The following is a 21714-nucleotide window of genomic DNA, read 5'->3' as shown; positions in this document are numbered from 1 at the left end:
TTTCTGTCACTCCCCTCCCTCTCCATCATCACTCCCCTCGGTCGTGGGTGGGGGGGGATCGTGGCCAGGTTGCCTGGCCCTGGCCAAGCTGATATTCCTCCCCCTGCAGATCAAACACAGGGGCCACAGCTATTAAAACTACAATTCCCAGCATTCCTCAGCATGTACAGCCACAAGGTGAACATTGTGTGTCCCTGATGGGAGGGTGTTATATTAGGGTGAGTTCAGTACAGTGAATGCCACTAACTTGCCTGTTGTTTTACTCCCCAGCTGAGCAACAAGCAGAGGAAAGATCAGCAACGGCAGGAGAAGAAGAAGCGGCAGGAGGAACGCCACCGTCAGAAGGTGCAGGAGGGCCGGGGGAAAGTGGCACAAAACAACAGACAAGAGACTGAGAACTCACAGGTCACCATGGTAAAGGCTTTTGAAGCTCTGAATATCTAAGATCCCATTGGACTTGGACTCAGAATTGTGTTCTGCAGAGAGTGTCATTACTTATCTGCCTCATTCCTAACCCTGCAGTATTCTCCCTGAGAGACGATACAAGACTTAGCATGCATGCTGGGACGTCGCATCACCTCTGCCTTGCACTTTGCATTAAAACTACGCGGTTTAATAAATTATATTTTTAAATAAAAAATGATTATTTTCTTTTGGAATCAGAAGGCAGCATCCAGGGTTAATGTATATCAGGTTGTATCCAAGGACAAACTTTGGTTTCCCCACAGTTCAGCACTTGCAGGTCCTCCTCCACCTGTTTGAGACGATCTCCAAGTACAGAAAATAAAGTGCTAGAATCCTCAAAAATTCATTGAGGAGGGGGATTTAACAGAAAGAATAAAATATAGTATAGTATTTTTTTTAAAAAAATTTTTTTGTGTTTTAAAAAACAAAAAATTTTTTTTAAAAAAAAAATACTATACTATATTTTATTCTTTCTGTTAAATCCCCCTCCTCAATGAATTTTTGAGGATTCTAGCACTTTATTTTCTGTCCAGGGTTAATGTGCTTTCCTTATGATCCTACAGTATCAAGAGGATACATTATGGGATTTCTGCATTGAGTAGAACTCTATCTGAACTTGGGCCATACTACACAGGGCAATAAAAGCCAGGGACAGGCTGGGCTACTAGAAGATCTCCCATGGGCCTCATCCCAGGAGAATTCCCATCAAACCATCTTTATTCCCACACTGGGCCTATATAAAAACCATTTGTGCCGAGCTCTGTCTAATTGCTGTGAGAGTGCACCCAGGGTGTCTGGTTCTCTGGCAGGTTAAAGGAATAGTTCAGTGTAAAAATAAAAACTGAGTAAATAGATAGGCTGTGCAAAATAAAAAATGTTTCTAATATAGTTAGTTAGCCAAAAATGTAATGTATAAAGGCTGGAGTGATTTGATGTATAACATGTCAGTCAGAACTCTACTTCCTGCTTTTCAGCTCTCTTGGTTTACACTGACTGGTTACCCTGGCTACCAGGCAGTAACCAATCAGAGACTTGAAGGGGGGCACACGGGTCATTTCTGTTGCTTTTGAATCTGAGCTGAATGCTGAGGATCAATTACAAACTCACTGAACAGTTATGTCCCATGTGGCCCCCCTTATAGTCACTGACTAACTCAGAGTTAGAGAGCTGAAAAGCAGGAAGTTGGATTCTGGCTGTTTTATTAGACATCTGTTCACTCCAGCCTTTATACATTACATTTTTGGCTAACTAACTATATTAGATACATTTTTTATTTTGCACACTCAAATAACTGATTCCAGTACAAACAAAATCTAACAAAATAACTGCCTTTTGCACAAATCCTGCATGTAGAGAGACATGATGTCTGGTGAGTTTAATAGAGTGACCTCTAATACATCTTCTAGGCAAAAGGAGCCCCCCTATAAGATATATTGGATGTAACTGTCAGTGAATATCTGACACCCAACTGCTGCATGAAGACAGAATGAAGAGAAACAGATGCTGAGAGAGGTAAACTTGATCATTTCAGAAACAATACAGAATATTTAATTAATTGAGTCTTATATTAAATTTTCATTTTCGCGATAGTTCCCCTTTAAGTAGCTGGAGCTCATTAGACTCTGAAAAGAAACAGTGCAAAGCACATTCACTATTGACCTCTCCCAATTGTCTCCACCAGACCCACATTCCCTCTACTCTCATATTAACAACCTGCAGAAATGAGCACGAGACCTCCGGCTGTCTGGGACACTCTCTTTTATTCCAACTCTCTCTGCCAACCTGCAGCCTGGAAATAATTCCCTCTGTCTGAGGATACGGCTAAACCCAGAGGAATTTAAGGTCAGGGCTCAGCAAGAAAATAGATGTTAAATCAGAGGCAAAGCGAAAAGTGGTTTGTTCCATAGTGGAAAGAAGAGACGGAGGAGAATTTGCTGGTGAGGAAAAGAAATTACTCAGGATGAGAAGAAATCTCCCTGAAGCTAATGAATTTATTTATAATAAAATATTCTATTTGCTGGGGGAGATGAAAGGGTTTTGGGGGTGGGACATTGGTGCTGTGTATCAGGAGCTCCTGGGGGCCACACTTAACTGCTGCGTAGGGAAGATTTATTCACGCTCCCTAACCATATAATACCAGACATTCTCTGATTGAACATTTTTCTTCCCTTCCTGAACTGAGATTTGCCCCAAACATTTAGGATAGGACTACACGGACGTTTTCTTGCTGAAGACACTGGGTACCACTTGTGTATTATAAGGGATAATGTACCCCCTACTGTAAATGATAAGGATATTAGAAGTCACTGAGGGGTTGTTCTGTGACCATATAAAGGCACAAGGCTGCAGGCTGAGTTATACAGGGAACTCTGAGTATCACTCATGTATTATAAGGGATAATGTACCCCCTACTGTAAATGATAAGGATATTAGAAGTCACTGAGGGGTTGTTCTGTGACCATATAAAGGCACAAGGCTGCAGGCTGAGTTATACAGGGAACTCTGAGTATCACTCATGTATTATAAGGGATAATGTACCCCCTACTGTAAATGATAAGGATATTAGAAGTCACTGAGGGGTTGTGACCATATAAAGGCACAAGGCTGCAGGCTGAGTTATACAGGGAACTCTGAGTATCACTCATGTATTATAAGGGATAATGTACCCCTACTGTAAATGATAAGGATATTAGAAGTCACTGAGGGGTTGTTCTGTGACCATATAAAGGCACAAGGCTGCAGGCTGAGTTATACAGGGAACTCTGAGTATCACTCATGTATTATAAGGGATAATGTACCCCCTACTGTAAATGATAAGGATATTAGAAGTCACTGAGGGGTTGTTCTGTGACCATATAAAGACACAAGGCTGCAGGCTGAGTTATACAGGGAACTCTGAGTATCACTCATGTATTATAAGGGATAATGTACCCCCTACTGTAAATGATAAGGATATTAGAAGTCACTGAGGGGTTGTTCTGTGACCATATAAAGGCACAAGGCTGCAGGCTGAGTTATACAGGGAACTCTGAGTATCACTCATGTATTATAAGGGATAATGTACCCCCTACTGTAAATGATAAGGATATTAGAAGTCACTGAGGGGTTGTTCTGTGACCATATAAAGGCACAAGGCTGCAGGCTGAGTTATACAGGGAACTCTGAGTATCACTCATGTATTATAAGGGATAATGTACCCCCTACTGTAAATGATAAGGATATTAGAAGTCACTGAGGGGTTGTTCTGTGACCATATAAAGACACAAGGCTGCAGGCTGAGTTATACAGGGAACTCTGAGTATCACTCATGTATTATAAGGGATAATGTACCCCCTACTGTAAATGATAAGGATATTAGAAGTCACTGAGGGGTTGTTCTGTGACCATATAAAGGAACAGGTCATGTCACACCAGTGTCCAGCCAATCCCCTGGCTTCTTGCACTGTGTATATGGTGTCTTGATGAAATCATTACAATTGTGCAGTGTAACAACCCTTGTCCCTCTTCTGATACAAATTCACAAATGATTTCATTTCTCTGGGAGATGACTTTGCTTTATTACAAAGTACAAGCACATAACAAGCAATGCGGGTGTCCCACAAAGTCAGTGTTGGGCGAAACTAACACTCGGGAGTGGGTCCAACACACTTATTCCTTCCATGCACTGAGTACTGCTGGGAGTAGTTGTTGTTGTGTTGCTTGAAGCAGAGCACCGCCTCCCGGTCGCACTCACACACCTGCTGGGAGCACTCGCTGTTCTTCGGAGAGTCTGTTGGAAGCAAAATATCTTAATGAAGACCAACTGCAAAATCGCTTGGTGTGTCTCCCTCTGCAATGAAACCTCATTTAATGTTTACTTCCCCTTTAACAATCAGTGTCATGCCATGTGGCGTACTTTATTGTCTGTCATCCCAATCACAAGTACTGTATATATACAGAATATTTATATGTTAAAAGTGTCACAACTAATGAAAATGGAGGAAATCTCACACAGATTGTGTGGTTCATGGGGGCAGCCATGTTTGTCTCTACCCAACTGGCTTCCTGTACAATCCAGGAAGTGCAACTGTCAGGCAGTCAGACTGCCAACCAAACTGGGAATACAGAGTTCAGCCAATTGCAATATAAAATGTATTTATATAGATATGTTATATATTAGTGACCCCCTTTTTCAAGAGGACCAGCATGCATTGCAGATAAAGGTCCCATGTAAAAGGCTGGGCCAAGAAAGCATTGGGTCTGTTGGTGTAAAACAGAGAACTGGTCAGTGCAACACTGAGGTCACAGCCCGATTGTAAGCTCTACTGTCAAATTATCATTGTCTTACCACAGCTCACGGTTCCATTCTTGATGCGGAATTCATAGCGTCTCCATTTAGGGTTACACCCCAATTCGGACATTCGGTCAAAGCAGCAATCGTGCACATGGCAGCACCTGCAGACAGGTAAGTAGTATCATAAGGAGGAGGAGAGGGGCGCAGAGATGGAGCAATGAGGAGGCGGAGCAGATACAGAGTGAGGGAAGGAGTGGGGAGGAGACAGAGGACATGGAAATGGGGATCAGGAGAGGGAAAGGTTCTTATTGGGTACAGAGATAGGAAAGGATTGGGGAGGCACAGAGGCAGAGAAGGAGTGGGGTCGAGAATTCTCTAAAGAGAAAGCCTATATCACACAAAAAAAGTCCCGCATAATAGGAAAACTGCTGAGTGTGGAAATATCATCGCAAAGAATGAGGCACAATTAGGGTTGCCATCTTTGTAAAAAAAAATTACCGGCCAGCGGGAAGAAGGAACTAGAGGGGAGGGTCGTGACGCAAAAAGGGGCGGGCCATTATACAAAAAGGGGTGGAGCTGCATCACAAAAGGGGCGGGCCACTTTGTGCGAGGGCAAGATCAGGATGGAAAGGTAAGTTTCCACCGGAGGGCAAGGGCTTTTGTTAGGTGTATTACAAATTACCGGCTACTACATTGCCTGTAAATTTGTAATACCGGCCCCGGCCCTGGCAGGTGTTTTACCGGCTAGGCACAGACACAAAAAAATAAACAAAACAAAAAATACAAAAGAAAAAACAAAAACTGTGTGACTTCTATCAAAATTTACCAAAAGAGGGGGTAGATCCTACCTCCCTGTCCAATAGGACAAAAAATAACAGCGGTGAGGAGGAAGTCATGTGATCTTATAGGTCATGATTCATTTTCATTGGCTGTGTTATAGGTCCAAAGGAAAAGGAATTTCCTGTATAGAGATCAGCGCCTAAGGCAATGGAAATTGAGAAACCAATAAAGTGCAGTGTGTTTATGTAATTAGGGAATCACCCAGTGCTCCAAAAAATTGATTTCTACGGGAGTGTTTCCCCTTCCTTTTGTGTTTTGGGTGCAAGCTGTTTACTGACAGCAGCATTCCCTTCTCACCTATCCACAAGTAGGATATTGTTTTTCTGTACCTTGCCTTGACTCCTAGTCTGACTTCTAAAGTAGGTTAGGATCCATGTTGGTACCACTACAGAAAGTTTCAGGACTCCAGAATGGCATCAGTATTGGCAAGTACTAGCCTGGGACTCTCCTGCTTCATGGCAGTTAAAACCCAGAACAGCAGCCCCTGTTATATTTCCAACCTCCTGGTCTGGGAGCAGGCCTGGACTGGGAGTTAAAATAGGCCCTGCCAATCCAAGTACACAGAGGCCCAAAGAGCCCCCTACCAGCCCACTATATGGTGACTTTCTATGGAACCATACAGCAGCCCCTCTGGCATTTGCCAGAACCCCCAGATTGCCAGTCCGGGCCTGTCTGGGAGGGGCAATACTGCCCGTGTGTACTGACATGTTGGGACTAGGAGAAAAGGAATTATGTCATGAAGGTAAGTAAAATTCTCATTATTTTACAGGGATATATATAATATATATATATATGGAGGGACACACAGAAGAAAACCACAAATTGTTTCTTTATCAAACCTCAATCTCATTTTTTACCCATTGATCCTGAACCCCAGTAATTACGATCGGTCTTGTAAGAACCTTGTGTCATCAGCTCAAATCATATGGGCTACATATTTGGCTACATCGGGCTACAGAAAGAAATGTGTCAGAAATTGGGGTAGAACGTGGAGAGGCTCAGAAATTGGGGTATGATCAGGCAGGGGACAAAGAGGTGCCCTGATATCATGAAGGAGAGAAGAAAAGCAGATGTGGCAAAGAAAAGTAAGGAACATGGAGCTGGTGGAGAAGGCGCATAACTGTTGGTTTTAGTGGGGGAGGCAAGTTTGGGCAGAGATATGGGGAAAAGGCAAAGCACAAAATGGAGAAGGAGCATATAGGAGACACAGAGGGCTCAATCATTGGGGGCATGAGTGAGGATGTAACTATGAGGTAAATAAGGCATGGATATGGGCAAGGAATTGGGGTGGAGTTAAAGAGGGGTGCAGATAGGGAAAAGTAGAGAGAAGGTAGAAAGGGGGGGATGGAAATAGAGGGGGCTCACAAATAGGGGGTAAGAGGCAAATGACTAACCGAATTTAAAAGGTGAAGGCAGATAGGGTAGACAGAAAAGGGAGGCACCAAATAGTTCACAGACATTGGAGTCAGAAAGTGGCACAGACATTGGAGTGGGAAGAGGCACAGAGAAGACACAGCCATTGGGGTGGGAAGAGGCATAAAGAGGGCACAGACATTGGGGTGGGAAGAGGCATAAAGAGGGCACAGACATTGGAGTGGGAAGAGGCACAGAGAGGGCACAGAAGAGACAGGTCACACAAATAGGAATATGTTTCATGATCTCATCTTGATGCAGTTGGACTATAGAGCTGACACCTTTGCTTCGGAGGCAGAGGTAAGTGGAAAAGGCTGATCTACAGTTCTAGAGTCAGGGTTTTCAAACCTACATCTGTCCAGTTGGGGGTTGCTGGGAATTGTAGTTCAACAACAGATGGAGAGGTGCATGTTGATATCCCTGATTTATGTTTCTACCCCACTCCTTGCTCCCAATCCACAGATGCAGGTTCTGAATCCCTAACTAAAGACAATGGACTTCACAATGTCACAGAACCAAGCTGGGCAATCAGCCGGCCTCACTCACCAGTCAATTTCATCTGTAGGGGGGCCATGTCCCCCAAACCCACAGTGACACCCGTAGAAAGCATAACCTCTAATTGGTGCTCTCCCTGTGATGAGTCTAGTCATTAGTCCGAACTCCAACAGGCTTCCTTGGGTCCCTATGAGAACTGCAAGAGACCAAACACAGGATGAGTGTCCCAAACTTTACCAACAGTATGGCACCTCCTCCTCCCATATGTATAAAAACAAATATACAGAGAAGGAATGTTCTGGGCACACAATAAGCTATACCCTCATACTGTACTGTCTAAGGGAATCAATATGGCACCTCCTCCTCCCATATGTATAAATACAATATACAGAGAAGGAATGTTCTGGGCACACAATAAGCTATACCCTCATACTGTACTGTCTAAGGGAATCAATATGGCACCTCCTCCTCCCATATGTATAAATACAAATATACAGAGAAGGAATGTTCTGGGCACACAATAAGCTATACCCTCATACTGTACTGTCTAAGGGAATCAATATGGCACCTCCTCCTCCCATATGTATAAATACAAATATACAGAGAAGGAATGTTCTGGGCACACAATAAGCTATACCCTCATACTGTACTGTCTAAGGGAATCAATATGGCACCTCCTCCTCCCATATGTATAAATACAAATATACAGAGAAGGAATGTTCTGGGCATACAATATAAAAGTGATAATAAAAGAGAATATACTTTGTGTTTATATTGTCAGTAACATGATGTTGGAGTTTTGTACAAAGTACTAATCCCCGCATGGCTGCAACAAACCCAAAACAAGAAAAGCAATCATTAGGCTAAACAATTTTTCCCACAGAATTTACACTCATTTGAGCCACTCACCTAGCCATACGGAGAGGAGAAATAGCCACGCTGTCATCTGTAGCTCTTACCAGGCATAAAACCAGAAGACACAACGAGCTGTCTGTAACCACAAACTTTCCCTTTATAGTAACACAAGGAGGATTAAAGGGGACTCCACCCAAAAACTTAAATAAAATATTGCTCTAAGCAACTTCCTAATATACATTAATTCCTCATTCTAATTGGGTTTATAATTATATCATTGCTATTGTGTGCCCTTTGTGTCCCTTCTCTGGTAATTTGTATTTATACATATGGGGGAGGAGGTGCCATATTGATTCCCTTTAGACAGTACAGTATGAGGGTATAGCTTATTGTGTGCCCAGAACATTCCTTCTCTGTATATTTGTATTTATACATATGGGAGGAGGGAGGTGCCATATTGATTCCCTTAGACAGTACAGTATGAGGGTATAGCTTATTGTGTGCCCAGAACATTCCTTCTCTGTATATTTGTATTTATACATATGGGAGGAGGAGGTGCCATATTGATTCCCTTAGACAGTACAGTATGAGGGTATAGCTTATTGTGTGCCCAGAACATCCCTTCTCTGTATATTTGTATTTATACATATGGGAGGAGGAGGTGCCATATTGATTCCCTTAGACAGTACAGTATGAGGGTATAGCTTATTGTGTGCCCAGAACATTCCTTCTCTGTATATTTGTATTTATACATATGGGAGGAGGAGGTGCCACATTGATTCCCTTAGACAGTACAGTATGAGGGTATAGCTTATTGTGTGCCCAGAACATTCCTTCTCTGTATATTTGTATTTATACATACGGGAGGAGGGAGGTGCCATATTGATTCCCTTAGACAGTACAGTATGAGGGTATAGCTTATTGTATGCCCAGAACATTCCTTCTCTGTATATTTGTATTTATACATACGGGAGGAGGGAGGTGCCATATTGATTCCCTTAGACAGTACAGTATGAGGGTATAGCTTATTGTGGCCCAGAACATTCCTTCTCTGTATATTTGTATTTATACATATGGGAGGAGGAGGTGCCATATTGATTCCCTTAGACAGTACAGTATGAGGGTATAGCTTATTGTGTACCCAGAACATTCCTTCTCTGTATATTTGTATTTATACATGTGGGAGGAGGGAGGTGCCATATTGATTCCCTTAGACAGTACAGTATGAGGGTATAGCTTATTGTGTGCCCAGAACATTCCTTCTCTGTATATTTGTATTTATACATATGGGAGGAGGGAGGTGCCATATTGATTCCCTTAGACAGTACAGTATGAGGGTTTAGCTTATTGTGTACCCAGAACATTCCTTCTCTGTATATTTGTATTTATACATATGGGAGGAGGGAGGTGCCATATTGATTCCCTTACACAATACAGTATGAGGGTATAGCTTATTGTGTGCCCAGAACATTCCTTCTCTGTATATTTGTATTTATACATATGGGAGGAGGAGGTGCCATATTGATTCCCTTAGACAGTACAGTATGAGGGTGTAGCTTACTGTGTGCCCAGAACATTCCTTCTCTGTATATTTGTATTTATACATATGGGAGGAGGGAGGTGCCATATTGATTCCCTTAGACAGTACAGTATGAGGGTATAGCTTATTGTGTGCCCAGAACATTCCTTCTCTGTATATTTGTATTTATACATATGGGAGGAGGAGGTGCCATATTGATTCCCTTAGACAGTACAGTATGAGGGTGTAGCTTACTGTGTGCCCAGAACATTCCTTCTCTGTATATTTGTATTTATACATATGGGAGGAGGGAGGTGCCATATTGATTCCCTTAGACAGTACAGTATGAGGGTATAGCTTACTGTGTGCCCAGAACATTCCTTCTCTGTATATTTGTATTTATACATATGGGAGGAGGAGGTGCCATATTGATTCCCTTAGACAGTACAGTATGAGGGTATAGCTTATTGTGTGCCCAGAACATTCCTTCTCTGTATATTTGTATTTATACACCCTCTTTTACTCCAGCAACATGGAGCATACAATTGCATTATTGTGTAAATATCTGTAAGATGTAAATGTAGATTCATTCTGCCATCCCACCAATGGAAACTTCTTGAGTTCTACTTCTATAAATCTGCACTGGACAACATAAAATCCATGCCCCCCAACCCATGTATCAGAACAGCCCGACTCATGACACTAAATATACTCGCCTTATACAAACAGGCCTCCTGTGTGACATTTACTCGCTCCCCCCAATGCGGCACAAGAGGAAGAAACAGACGCAATGGCTCAGGCGACTGAAGGACACGGTGGATGATTCCCGGCAGGTCTCCTGGCCATGAAAGTGGTTTAACCTGATTTTAATTCAGTTCCTTTGGGGGGTAAACGACATTGAGTGTAACTGTATCTCATTAGGAGAAAATGTTTGGAACAATGAGGTTAATTACCATTTAATTGAGATTCTGAACTTCAGTCCTGGAAAGATCTAGAATAATAGCTTGACATTTCTTGCGTTTAAATATGGGAGTAAATCAGATCAAAAATGAGTAAATGATTGATGAGCAACAAGGAAGTATTTGGGGAGTTGGCACTTACCTTCTGATTTCTCCGGGTCCTTCAATTGTTTGCACTTAAAAGCAGGACTTAAAAAGGAAACAGAAAATTGATTTTGGGATATCAAAGCTTTTTGACTCCCCCCCCACTGCATTCATACCTGAGGGACAGGGGAAGACGATGGTGGAACCTCAGGGACAGGGGAGACAGTGGTGGAACAAGAAGAACAGCGTAAGATGATGGTGGACCTTGCAGGACAGTGGGAAATGTTGGCAGAATCTAATGGACAGAGGAAGATGTTAGTGGAATCTGATGGGCAGGGGAAGACGATGGCGGAACATGAGGAACAGGGTAAGATATTGGTAGAACCTGCGGGACATGGAAAGAAGATGGTGGAACCTGAGGGAGAGGGGAAAATATTTGTGCAACCTGCAGGACAAGTGATGACGTTGGTGAAATCTGAGGCACAGGGGAAGATGTTGGTTCACATTTGGGACATGGGGAGATGTAGGTGGAACCTAAGTGACAAGGGGAAGACAATGGTGGAACCTGAGAAACAGGGTAAGATATTGGTGGAAACTGAGAAACAGGGTAAGATATTGGTGGAAACTGAGGGACATGAAAAGAAGATGGTCGAACCTGAGAGACAGAATATGGTGGACAGGGGAAGATGTTGGTGAAACCTGAGGGACATGAAAAGAAGATGGTGGAACCTGAGGGAGAGTAGAGATGTCGCGAACTGTTCGCCGGCGAACTTGTTCGCGCGAACATCGGGTGTTCGCGCTCGCCGGAAGTTCGCGAACGTCGCACGACGTTCGCCATTTTGGGTTCGCCATTGTTGGCGCTTTTTTTTGCCCTCTCACCCCAGACCAGCAGGTACATGGCAGCCAATCAGGAAGCTCTCCCCTGGACCACTCCCCTTCCCTATAAAAACCGAAGCCCTGCAGCGTTTTTTCACTCTGCCTGTGTGTGCTGAAGAGATAGTGTAGGGAGAGAGCTGCTGCCTGTTAGTGATTTCAGGGACAGTTGAAAGTTTGCTGGCTAGTAATCGTTTTGATACTGCTCTGTTATTGGAGGGACAGAAGTCTGCAGGGGTTTGAGGGACATTTAAGCTTAGGTAGCTTTGCTGGCTAGTAATCTACCTTCTACTGCAGTGCTCTGTATGTAGCTGCAGTGGGCAGCTGTCCTGCTTCTGATCTCATCTGCTGACTGCTGCAATAACAGTAGTCCTTGTAAGGACTGCTTTTATTTATTTTTTTGTTGTTTTACTACTACTACTACTACTACTATAAGAGCCCAGTGCTATTAGTCTAGCAGTGTTGGGGAGTGGGACTGGTGTGCTAATCTGCTGCTCCTAGTAGTTCAGCAGCACCAACTTTAATTTTTTTTTTTTAATATTCATTTTTTTTTTATTTTACTTTTTTTTATTTTACTACCGCTGTAGTAGTGTATAAGTTGACCTTTTAGGCATTATTTGCCCTGTAGGCATTATTTGCACACTGTTTTCTTCAACCCGCCATCTAGCTGTGTGACCTTGTTCACATTCTGTCTAAATATCCATAATATTACCGTCTCCAGAAAAAACACCGGAGTGACTTTTTTCAAGCAGCCATAATATATTTTACGTAATCCGTATCCACCGCTGTAGTAGTGTATACGTTGACCTTGTAGGCATTGTTTGCCCAGTTTTTTTGGCCGCAGCCACTGAAGCACAGAGGCCAGAAAAAATATGCCATATAAATGCTGAAAATAGTCATTTTTTGCCATACGTTGACTCAACGTATATGGCAAAAAATGACTATTTTCAGCATTTATATGGCATATTTTTTCTGGCAACTGTGCTTCAGTGGCTGCAACCAAAAAAACTGGGCAAACAATGTCTACAAGGTCAACGTATGGCGAAAAATGACTATTTTCAGCATTTATATGGCATATTTTTTCTGGCAACTGTGCTTCAGTGGCTGCGTCCAAAAAAACTGGGCAAACAATGCCTACAAGGTCAACGTATGGCAGTTGTTTAAAGAGAACAGTAGATTACTAGCCAGCAAAGCTACCTAAGCTAAAATGTCCCTCAAATCCCTGCAGACTTCTGTCCCTCCAATACAGAGCAGTATCAAGCAGATTACTAGCCAGCAAACTTACTATCATCTGTCCCTGAAATCACTAACAGCTCTCCCCCTACACTATCTCTTCCAAGCACACACAGGCAGATTTTTCAGATACATTTTTGCCCTTGATCCCCCTCTGGCATGCCACTGTCCAGGTCGTTGCACCCTTTAAACAACTTTAAAATCATTTTTCTGGCCAGAAATTTTTTTTTTAGATGTTAAAGTTCGCTTTCCCATTGAAGTCTATGGGGTTCGCGAACCGTTCGCGAACCGCTCGCGTTTTTGCGCAAGTTCGCGAATATGTTCGCGAACTTTTTTTCCGACGTTCGCTACATCCCTAAGGGAGAGGGGAAAATATTGGTGCAACCTGCAGGACAAGTGAAAATCTGAGGCACAGGGCAAGATGTTGTTTCACATTTGGGATATGGGGAGATGTAGGTGGAACCTAAGAGACATGGGAAAGACACTGGTGGAACCTGAGGGACAGCGGAAGAAGATGGTGGGGCCTGTGGGACACTGGGAAATGTTGGCGGAACTTAAGCTACAGTGGAATGTTGGGGGAAATATAATGAATTCAGAAGACGAGTCATAGATATTGGTATAATCAGCACAAAGGTGGTAGGAGTGTATAAATGTCTAGGAGCGAGTGGTCAGTTGTGTCAAGCCCAGTGGAGTTATATCCAGCAACTATACATTCTATATAGATACCTAGAGAAAATTAGAAGGGGCCAACTTGTTTAATTGCGGTGACAATAAAGTATTTAATTATAAACTTCCCAATATCCATTCATTCCTCATTCTCACTGGGTTTATAGTTCTGTGTAACTGTCATTGTGTCTGTCCCTTTCTCTTCTCTGCACTGCTGCTTCTGACTCCTGATACAACTTCCCAATATCCATTCATTCCTCATTCTCACTGGGTTTATAGTTCTGTGTAACTGTCATTGTGTCTGTCCCTTTCTGACCTCTTCACCTGAATGTTTGTCTGATTACAGGAGTTGGAATCTGTAGCCTGATCACAAGTCACACAGATAGATTTCAGAACAATGTGTAGAGTGTATAAGATGATTGGTGTTTGGGCTTCAGCACCACCTCCTCCAGCAAGTTGAGACCAAAAGAGGCCAATCACATAAGGGCTTCACTTTTATCAATTATTATGAAACATCATCAGGACCTGAAGCTACTCAGTCCCCCAATTATGGTTGCCACCTGGCTGGTATTTTACCTGGACTGCCCAGTAATTTGAGGGGCTGCCTGAGTCAAAACTGCCTGACCGGTTTTCCAAATTAGGAAAATAATTTTTCTGTCTTGTTGAACTTCAACTCACAACATCTTCTTTTTTCAATTAGAAGCACATCGAAACACCAAGGAACGGTCATTTGAATTTTCTCCACAGGAAAACTGATTGCCCATCTGGATTGTATTTATTACTGGTTTTATAATTATCTGTTCATAATTAGGGATGCACCGAATCCACCATTTGGGTTTTGGTCGAATACCCGAATCCTTGGTAAAAGATTCTGCTGAATACCGAACCAAATCCTAATTTGCATATGTAAATTAGGGGCAGGAAAGGAAAAAGTGGAAAAAATTCTTCTTTTGTGACGAAAAATTAATGTCACAGTGTGGGGATAAGTATGAGTTGGGGGTACAGTGTGGGGTTAAGGCTGGGTTGGGGTACAGTATGGGGGAAAGGTATACGTGTGAGAGAAGAAATAAGGGGGTACAGTATGGGGGAAAAGCTGGGTTGGGGTACAGTTTGGGGGAAAGGCAGAAGTCTATGGTGGGGCACAGTGAGGGAAGAAATAAGGGGGTACAGTGTGGGGATAAGGCTGGGTTGGGGTACAGCATGGGGATAAGTATGAGTTGGGGTACAGTATGGGGATAAGTATGAGTTGGGGTACAGTATGGGGATAAGTATGAGTTGGGGTACAGTATGGGGATAAGTATGAGTTGGGGTACAGTATGGGGATAAGTATGAGTTGGGGGTACAGTATGGGGATAAGTATGAGTTGGGGGTACAGTAATGGGGATAAGTATGAGTTGGGGGTACAGTATGGGGATAAGTATGAGTTGGGGGTAGAGTATGGGGATAAGTATGAGTTGGGGTACAGTATGGGGATAAGTATGAGTTGGGGGTACAGTATGGGGATAAGTATGAGTTGGGGGTACAGTATGGGGATAAGTATGAGTTGGGGGTACAGTATGGGGATAAGTATGAGTTGGGGTACAGTATGGGGGGAAAGGCATATGTGTGAGGGAAGAAATAAGGGGGTACAGTATGGGGATAAGGCTGGGTTTGGGTACAGTAGGTTGGAAAGGTATACATGTGAGGGAAGAAATAAGGGGGTACAGTGTGGGGATAAGTATGAGTTGGGGTACAGTATGGGGGAAAGGTATACGTCTGTTGAGGAACAGTGTGATGGAAGAAATAAGGGGGTACAGTATGGGGATAAGAGTTGGGGTACAGTATGAAGGGACTGGAATTTTTTTCCTGAATAGCCTAAAACCAGACTCTCACATTCTGTACATTTATTAATAATAAAAAGAAAGAATTTGGTCAGAGGGAACAGTGAGAGGGGAGTGTTTGGGGCTCAGGGGTACAGAAACATCATATTCAGCTCACACACCAGCCCTTAGTGGCCTCATCATTTAAAGGAGAACTAAAGCCTAACTAAAGAAGTAGGTAGAAATGTTGTACATGATGTTTGGTGCTTCTGTACCAGCCCAAGGCAACCACAGCCCTTTAGCAGTAAAGATCTGTGTCTCCAAAGATGCCCCAGTAGCTCCCCATCTTCTTTTCTGCTGATTCACTGCACATGCTCTGTGCTGCTGTCACTTACTGAGCTTAGGGACCCACTCACAATATACAGTACACATAGAATAGAAATGTCACAATATAAGGCTGATTAGTAATTAATACACATAATTACTACATGGCAGCACAGAAACCAGTGCAATTAGCATCAGAATTGAATAATCAGCAAACCTGTAGCATCAGCTTATATTACAGCCAGGGAAGCTCATTTTCTGCTGGATAATTAGTGACGAGCCCTAAGCTTAGCTTCTCAACAGCCAATCAGAGCCCACTGAGCATGTGAGTGTCACAGATACTTTCCAAGATGGTGACCCCCTGTGACAAGTTTGAAGTCCTGGATCATTGCTGCTATTGACAAGCTCAAACTTTAGCCTCGTGCAATAAGTTCACTTTAGAAAATACATTTGTAGCCACATTAATTTCTAGGATTTAGTTCTCCTTTAAACTGAAGCAGAGGAAAGAAAGGTCAGTTATAGCCGGGCCCTTATTTCTGACATTCTCAGACTGGTCTCCAGTAGAACAGAGAAGAGCAGATAACATTTCCTTGTACAAATAGGGAACAGTCTCAGGCTGAAACCAGAGCAGTAAAGGGTAAGTTAGTGCAAAGTGTGTGAGAGATCAGGTTCCACAGGAGAATGGAGTGAGCTGAGTTTCTGCCGGACTGAGCTTTTCACACATGTTCATTTGCTTCTTACAATGTAATGATGGGCTTAGATTTACTCAGGACTGTAGTAGCAGTGCAGATTTAACCCTTTCCTCCTGGAAACATAACCCTTTGTGCTCCAGCACCTTTTGATCTAGGCATGTCTCCCATATGTCCGTAATGGGCATGGCACAGATCAAAATCCAATGGGGAAATCAGTAGAATCCATGTTGAATCAGCACATACTGGTGTGTTTCATGGAAGGTAAATAAAAGTGTTTTTGGAGTTAACATATATGTACACTACTTTTAAGTAAGGGGAGATGGAGACTTGTTGGAGGATGTAATAAAAAAGGGCCAACCAGCAGCAATGTATTGTTTATTTTGCAGCATATCATAGTGGCACAGATCCTATCTGATCCTCATTGTAAGCAGCAGTTTTGCCCTGCTTTATGGCAGCTGAGATTCTAGCTATCTGTATAATAGAGCATTCTGTCCCAGTGGCTGCACAGATCCTATCTGATCCCCATTGTAAGCAGCAGTCCTGTCCTGCTTTATGGCAGCTGAGATTCTAGCTATCTGTATAACAGAACATTCTGTCCCAGTGGCTGCACAGATCCTATCTGATCCCCATTGTAAGCAGCAGTCCTGTCCTGCTTTATGGCAGCTGAGATTCTAGCTATCTGTATAATAGAGCATTCTGTCCCAGTGGCTGCACAGATCCTATCTGATCCACATTGTAAGCAGCAGTCCTGTCCTGCTTTATGGCAGCTGAGATTCTAGCTATCTGTATAACAGAACATTCTGTCCCAGTGGCTGCCACAGATCCTATCTGATCCCCATTGTAAGCAGCAGTCCTGTCCTGCTTTATGGCAGCTGAGATTCTAGCTATCTGTATAACAGAACATTCTGTCCCAGTGGCTGCACAGATCCTATCTGATCCCCATTGTAAGCAGCAGTCCTGTCCTGCTTTATGGCAGCTGAGATTCTAGCTATCTGTATAACAGAACATTCTGTCCCAGTGGCTGCACAGATCCTATCTGATCCTCATTGTAAGCAGCAGTTTTGCCCTGCTTTATGGCAGCTGAGATTCTAGCTCTCTGTATAACAGAACATTCTGTCCCAGTGGCTGCACAGATCCTATCTGATCCCCATTGTAAGCAGCAGTCCTGTCCTGCTTTATGGCAGCTGAGATTCTAGCTATCTGTATAACAGAACATTCTGTCCCAGTGGCTGCACAGATCCTATCTGATCCCCATTGTAAGCAGCAGTCCTGTCCTGCTTTATGGCAGCTGAGATTCTAGCTATCTGTATAACAGAACATTCTGTCCCAGTGGCTGCACAGATCCTATCTGATCCTCATTGTAAGCAGCAGTCCTGTCCTGCTTTATGGCAGCTGAGATTCTAGCTATCTGTATAACAGAACATTCTGTCCCAGTGGCTGCACAGATCCTATCTGATCCTCATTGTAAGCAGCAGTCCTGTCCTGCTTTATGGCAGCTGAGATTCTAGCTATCTGTATAACAGAACATTCTGTCCCAGTGGCTGCACAGATCCTATCTGATCCCCATTGTAAGCAGCAGTCCTGTCCTGCTTTATGGCAGCTGAGATTCTAGCTATCTGTATAACAGAACATTCTGTCCCAGTGGCTGCACAGATCCTATCTGATCCCCATTGTAAGCAGCAGTCCTGTCCTGCTTTATGGCAGCTGAGATTCTAGCTATCTGTATAACAGAACATTCTGTCCCAGTGGCTGCACAGATCCTATCTGATCCCCATTGTAAGCAGCAGTCCTGTCCTGCTTTATGGCAGCTGAGATTCTAGCTATCTGTATAACTATCTGTATAATTTTATCTAACAAAACATATTAGCCCCCCCCCCAATTTAAAGGCTGGAAAGAATCAGAAGAAAGCAAATGATTAAAAAATATATAAATAATGAAGACCAATTGAAAAGCTGCTTAGAACTGGCCATTCTATAACATACTAAACGTTAAGGGGCCCATTTACTTAGTTCGAGTGAAGGAATGGGGGAAAAATAGTTCGAATTTCGAATGTTTTTTTTTGGCTACTTCGACCATGGAATGGGCTACTTCGACTACGACCTTCGAATCGAACGGTTCGAACTAAAAATCGTTTGACTATTCGGTAATCGAAGTACTGTCTCTTTAAAAATTTCTTCGACCCCCTAGTTCGCCACCTAAAACCTACCGAGGCCAATGTTAGTCTACGGGGAAGGTCACCATAGGCTTCCTAACAATTTTCTGATCGAAGGAATATCCTTCGATCGATGGATTAAAATCCTTTCAATCGTTCGATTAGAAGGATTTAATTATTCCTTCGATCGTAGGAATAGTGGTAAATCCTTCGACTTCTATATTCGAAGTTGAAGGTTTTTACTTCGACGGTCGAATATCGAGGGTTAATTAACCCTCGATATTCGACCCTAGGTAAATGTGCCCCTAACAGTGGGATACAATAAGGGAGCTGATACAATAACCTGATTTACAAAAATAATTTCCCGGTAGAGATTGTGAGGGCTGATAAAGTCTCGAGCTAATGCAAAAATACAAAAATGAAGATTGATCTTAAGCTTTACCTCACAGAAAAATTAAACTTTCTAAATCGAGTCGATTAAAAATTCTGTACAATTTCTGTAATCATGTCTTGCTTCTCTATCCCCCTTTCAGCAACCTTGTCTCTCTACATGCGGGAGTCACATTCTGATGACATTCAGGTCTAATACATCAAGGAGGGGGTAACCTAGAAGGTGTACAAGAGTTACCTGTCTCTCTTTGTGTTTGTTTATTTGGAAGTAGTAAACTTTAATATATCTTCTAGAAAAATAGAACACTGCCCCCCTATAATGTATTACAGGGGGTGTTGCCTTTAAGTTAACTGTTAGTATGATGTAGAGAGTGATATTCTGGGACAATTTGTAATTGGTTTTAATTTTTTATTATTTGTGCTTTTTAAGTTATTTAGCTTTTTATTCAGCAGCTCTCCAGTTTGCAACTTCAGCAATCTGGTTGCTAGGGTCCAAATTAACTTAGCAACCATGCACTGATTTGTATAAGAGACTGGAATATGAATAGGAGAGGCCTGAATGGAAAGAGGAGGAATAAAAAGTGGCAATAGCAATACATTTGTAGCCTTACAGAGTATTTGTTTTTTATTTGGGGTCAGTGACCCCCATTTGAAAGCTGGAAAGTGTCAGAAGAAGAAGGGAAATCATTCAAAAACTAAAAAAATCAATAATGAAGACCAACTGAAAAGTTGCTTAGAAGCAGCCAATCTATAACATACTAAAAGTAAATTTAAAGGTGAACCACCCCTTAACTGTCAATCAGAATCTGACTCCTGCATGAAGTGAGACAGGTAATTAAAAGGCTATTGGCGTAAGTACGATCTGTTGATGGCGATCAAAATGTCATGTTATGGACAGCAATTTATATTATAATGTATTTTTTAGGCAATGTAAAGGGAGATGGCCTTATCCCCAACTAATATAAATATTCCCAGGAGTGGAGACCCCCTGTGCAGAATGCATCTTACAAGACCTAAATCTGCCAAAGGCCGTGCCCGGACCAACCCACGGGATGTTTCCCATAGCGGCGAGGAGTATTCCGACTATGTGCCATCTCCTTCTCCGAGGGTTTCTACTAGCCGCCCTGCTTCCCGAATCAGCCCAGAAGATATTCCCGACCTTTTGCATTAGATTCCATGCAGGCCCCCTTCCTCCTCACTGAGCCGGTATAAGGTGCTGGGGCTACTGATCGAGCAGATGATGAGGAACTGGCTCGGCACACAAGTGACCTCACACTGACCAGCGACTCCGAAGGAAGCCAAATGAAAGCACTTTATCGTTACCAAACTCAGACTGTGGAGCAGAATCAGAAGCCTCAGGGCATTTTCAACTCTTCCATCCATGACAACCCACAGGAGCCTTCAGATCAAGAAACCCCTCTTTTATTGGCCATTAGATCCCACACTGGCCAGAGGTTTGAGAGATATTTCCAACCCACAGACGCCCTACTAACTGTCCTGGCTGCAGCTGAAGAGAGGACGGGTGTCTCCTGTAAAGACTGTTGTGTAGAGTCTATGGTAGTGCCTCGAAGGAGTTTCCCCATCCTAAGCTGGACTCTGCAGCAATGTGGGATCCCTAACAAGTCTGTTCTGTGTATTCACCAAATGGAACTGGACTGAGCACTGTACAGGGATCGTATTAATACCACTGCGGATGGTACTCAGTCCCAGGTAGCCAGCCAGCAAGCTCTGTGCCCAGGTAATCTTCTGTCTGTCCCTTAAAGGGGTGGTTCACCTTTAAAGGGATACTGTCATGGGAAAAACATTTTTTTTCAAAATGAATCAGTTAACAGTGCTGCTCCAGCAGAATTCTGCACTGAAATCCATTTCTCAAAAGAGCAAACAGATTTTTTTATATTCAATTTTGAAATCTGACATGGGGCTAGACATATTGTCAATTTCCCAGCTGCCCCAGGTCATGTGATTTGTGCCTGCACTTTAGGAGAGAAATGCTTTCTGGCAGGCTGCTGTTTTTCCTTCTCAATGTAACTGAATGTGTCTCAGTGGGACATGGGTTTTTACTATTGAGTGTTGTTCTTAGATCTACCAGGCAGCTGTTATCTTGTGTTAGGGAGCTGTTATCTGGTTACCTTCCCATTGTTCTGTTGTTAGGCTACTGGGGGGGGAAGGGAGTGGAGTGATATCACTCCAACTTGCAGTACAGCAGTAAAGAGTGATTGAAGTTTATCAGAGCACAAGTCACATGACTTGGGGCAGCTGGGAAATTGACAATATGTCTATCCCCATGTCAGATTTCAAAATTGAATATAAAAAAATCTGTTTGCTCTTTTGAGAAATCGATTTCAGTGCAGAATTCTGCTGGAGTAGCACTATTAACTGATTCATTTTGATATAAAAAAATTTTCCCATGACAGTATCCCTTTAAGTTAACTTTTACTATGTTATAGAATGGCCAATTCTAAACAACTTTTTAATTGGTCATCATTATTATTATTTTTTAGTTTTTTAAATTATTTGCCTTCCTTTTCCAGCTTTTAAATGGGGGTCACTGACCCCATCTAAAAAAACAAAAACAAATGCTCTGTAAGGCTGCAAATTTATAATTATTGCTACTTTTTATTACTCCTCTTTCTACTCAGGCTCTCTCCCATTCACATTCCGGTCTCTTATTCAAATCAGTGC

The 21714-nt window shown here is 42.7% G+C and overlaps 2 protein-coding genes and 1 pseudogene across 3 annotated transcripts in view; 2 read left to right on the top strand and 1 right to left on the bottom strand.

Moving 5' to 3' along the window:
* Positions 1 to 640, top strand: part of otud3.L (OTU deubiquitinase 3 L homeolog) — a 27177-nt gene extending 26537 nt beyond the window's left edge. For both annotated transcript variants that reach the window (XM_041570550.1, NM_001095317.1), the window contains 1 exon segment: positions 271 to 640. In XM_041570550.1, the coding sequence (XP_041426484.1) occupies positions 271 to 444 (174 nt within the window). In that variant the 3' untranslated portion in view covers positions 445 to 640.
* Positions 641 to 4003: 3363 nt separating this feature from the next.
* Positions 4004 to 8586, bottom strand: LOC108697998 (basic phospholipase A2 homolog Vur-S49). Its single transcript, XM_018228453.2, has 4 exons — positions 8396 to 8586; positions 7538 to 7682; positions 4793 to 4899; positions 4004 to 4234 (listed from the first exon to the last, which is right to left on the bottom strand). The coding sequence occupies exons 1-4, from the start codon at positions 8430 to 8432 to the stop codon at positions 4086 to 4088; spliced, it is 438 nt and encodes a 145-aa protein (XP_018083942.1). The 5' UTR covers positions 8433 to 8586; the 3' UTR covers positions 4004 to 4085.
* A 2605-nt stretch (positions 8587 to 11191) lies between these two features.
* LOC108697999 lies at positions 11192 to 20841 on the top strand (annotated as a pseudogene).
* The last annotated feature ends 873 nt before the right edge of the window (positions 20842 to 21714 follow it).

This window comes from Xenopus laevis, chromosome 7S, assembly GCF_017654675.1.
Source record: "Xenopus laevis strain J_2021 chromosome 7S, Xenopus_laevis_v10.1, whole genome shotgun sequence".
NCBI classification, from domain to species: domain Eukaryota; kingdom Metazoa; phylum Chordata; class Amphibia; order Anura; family Pipidae; genus Xenopus; species Xenopus laevis.
The sequence above is the reverse complement of the archived record's forward strand: the minus strand, read 5'-3'. Positions and strand labels throughout refer to the sequence as shown.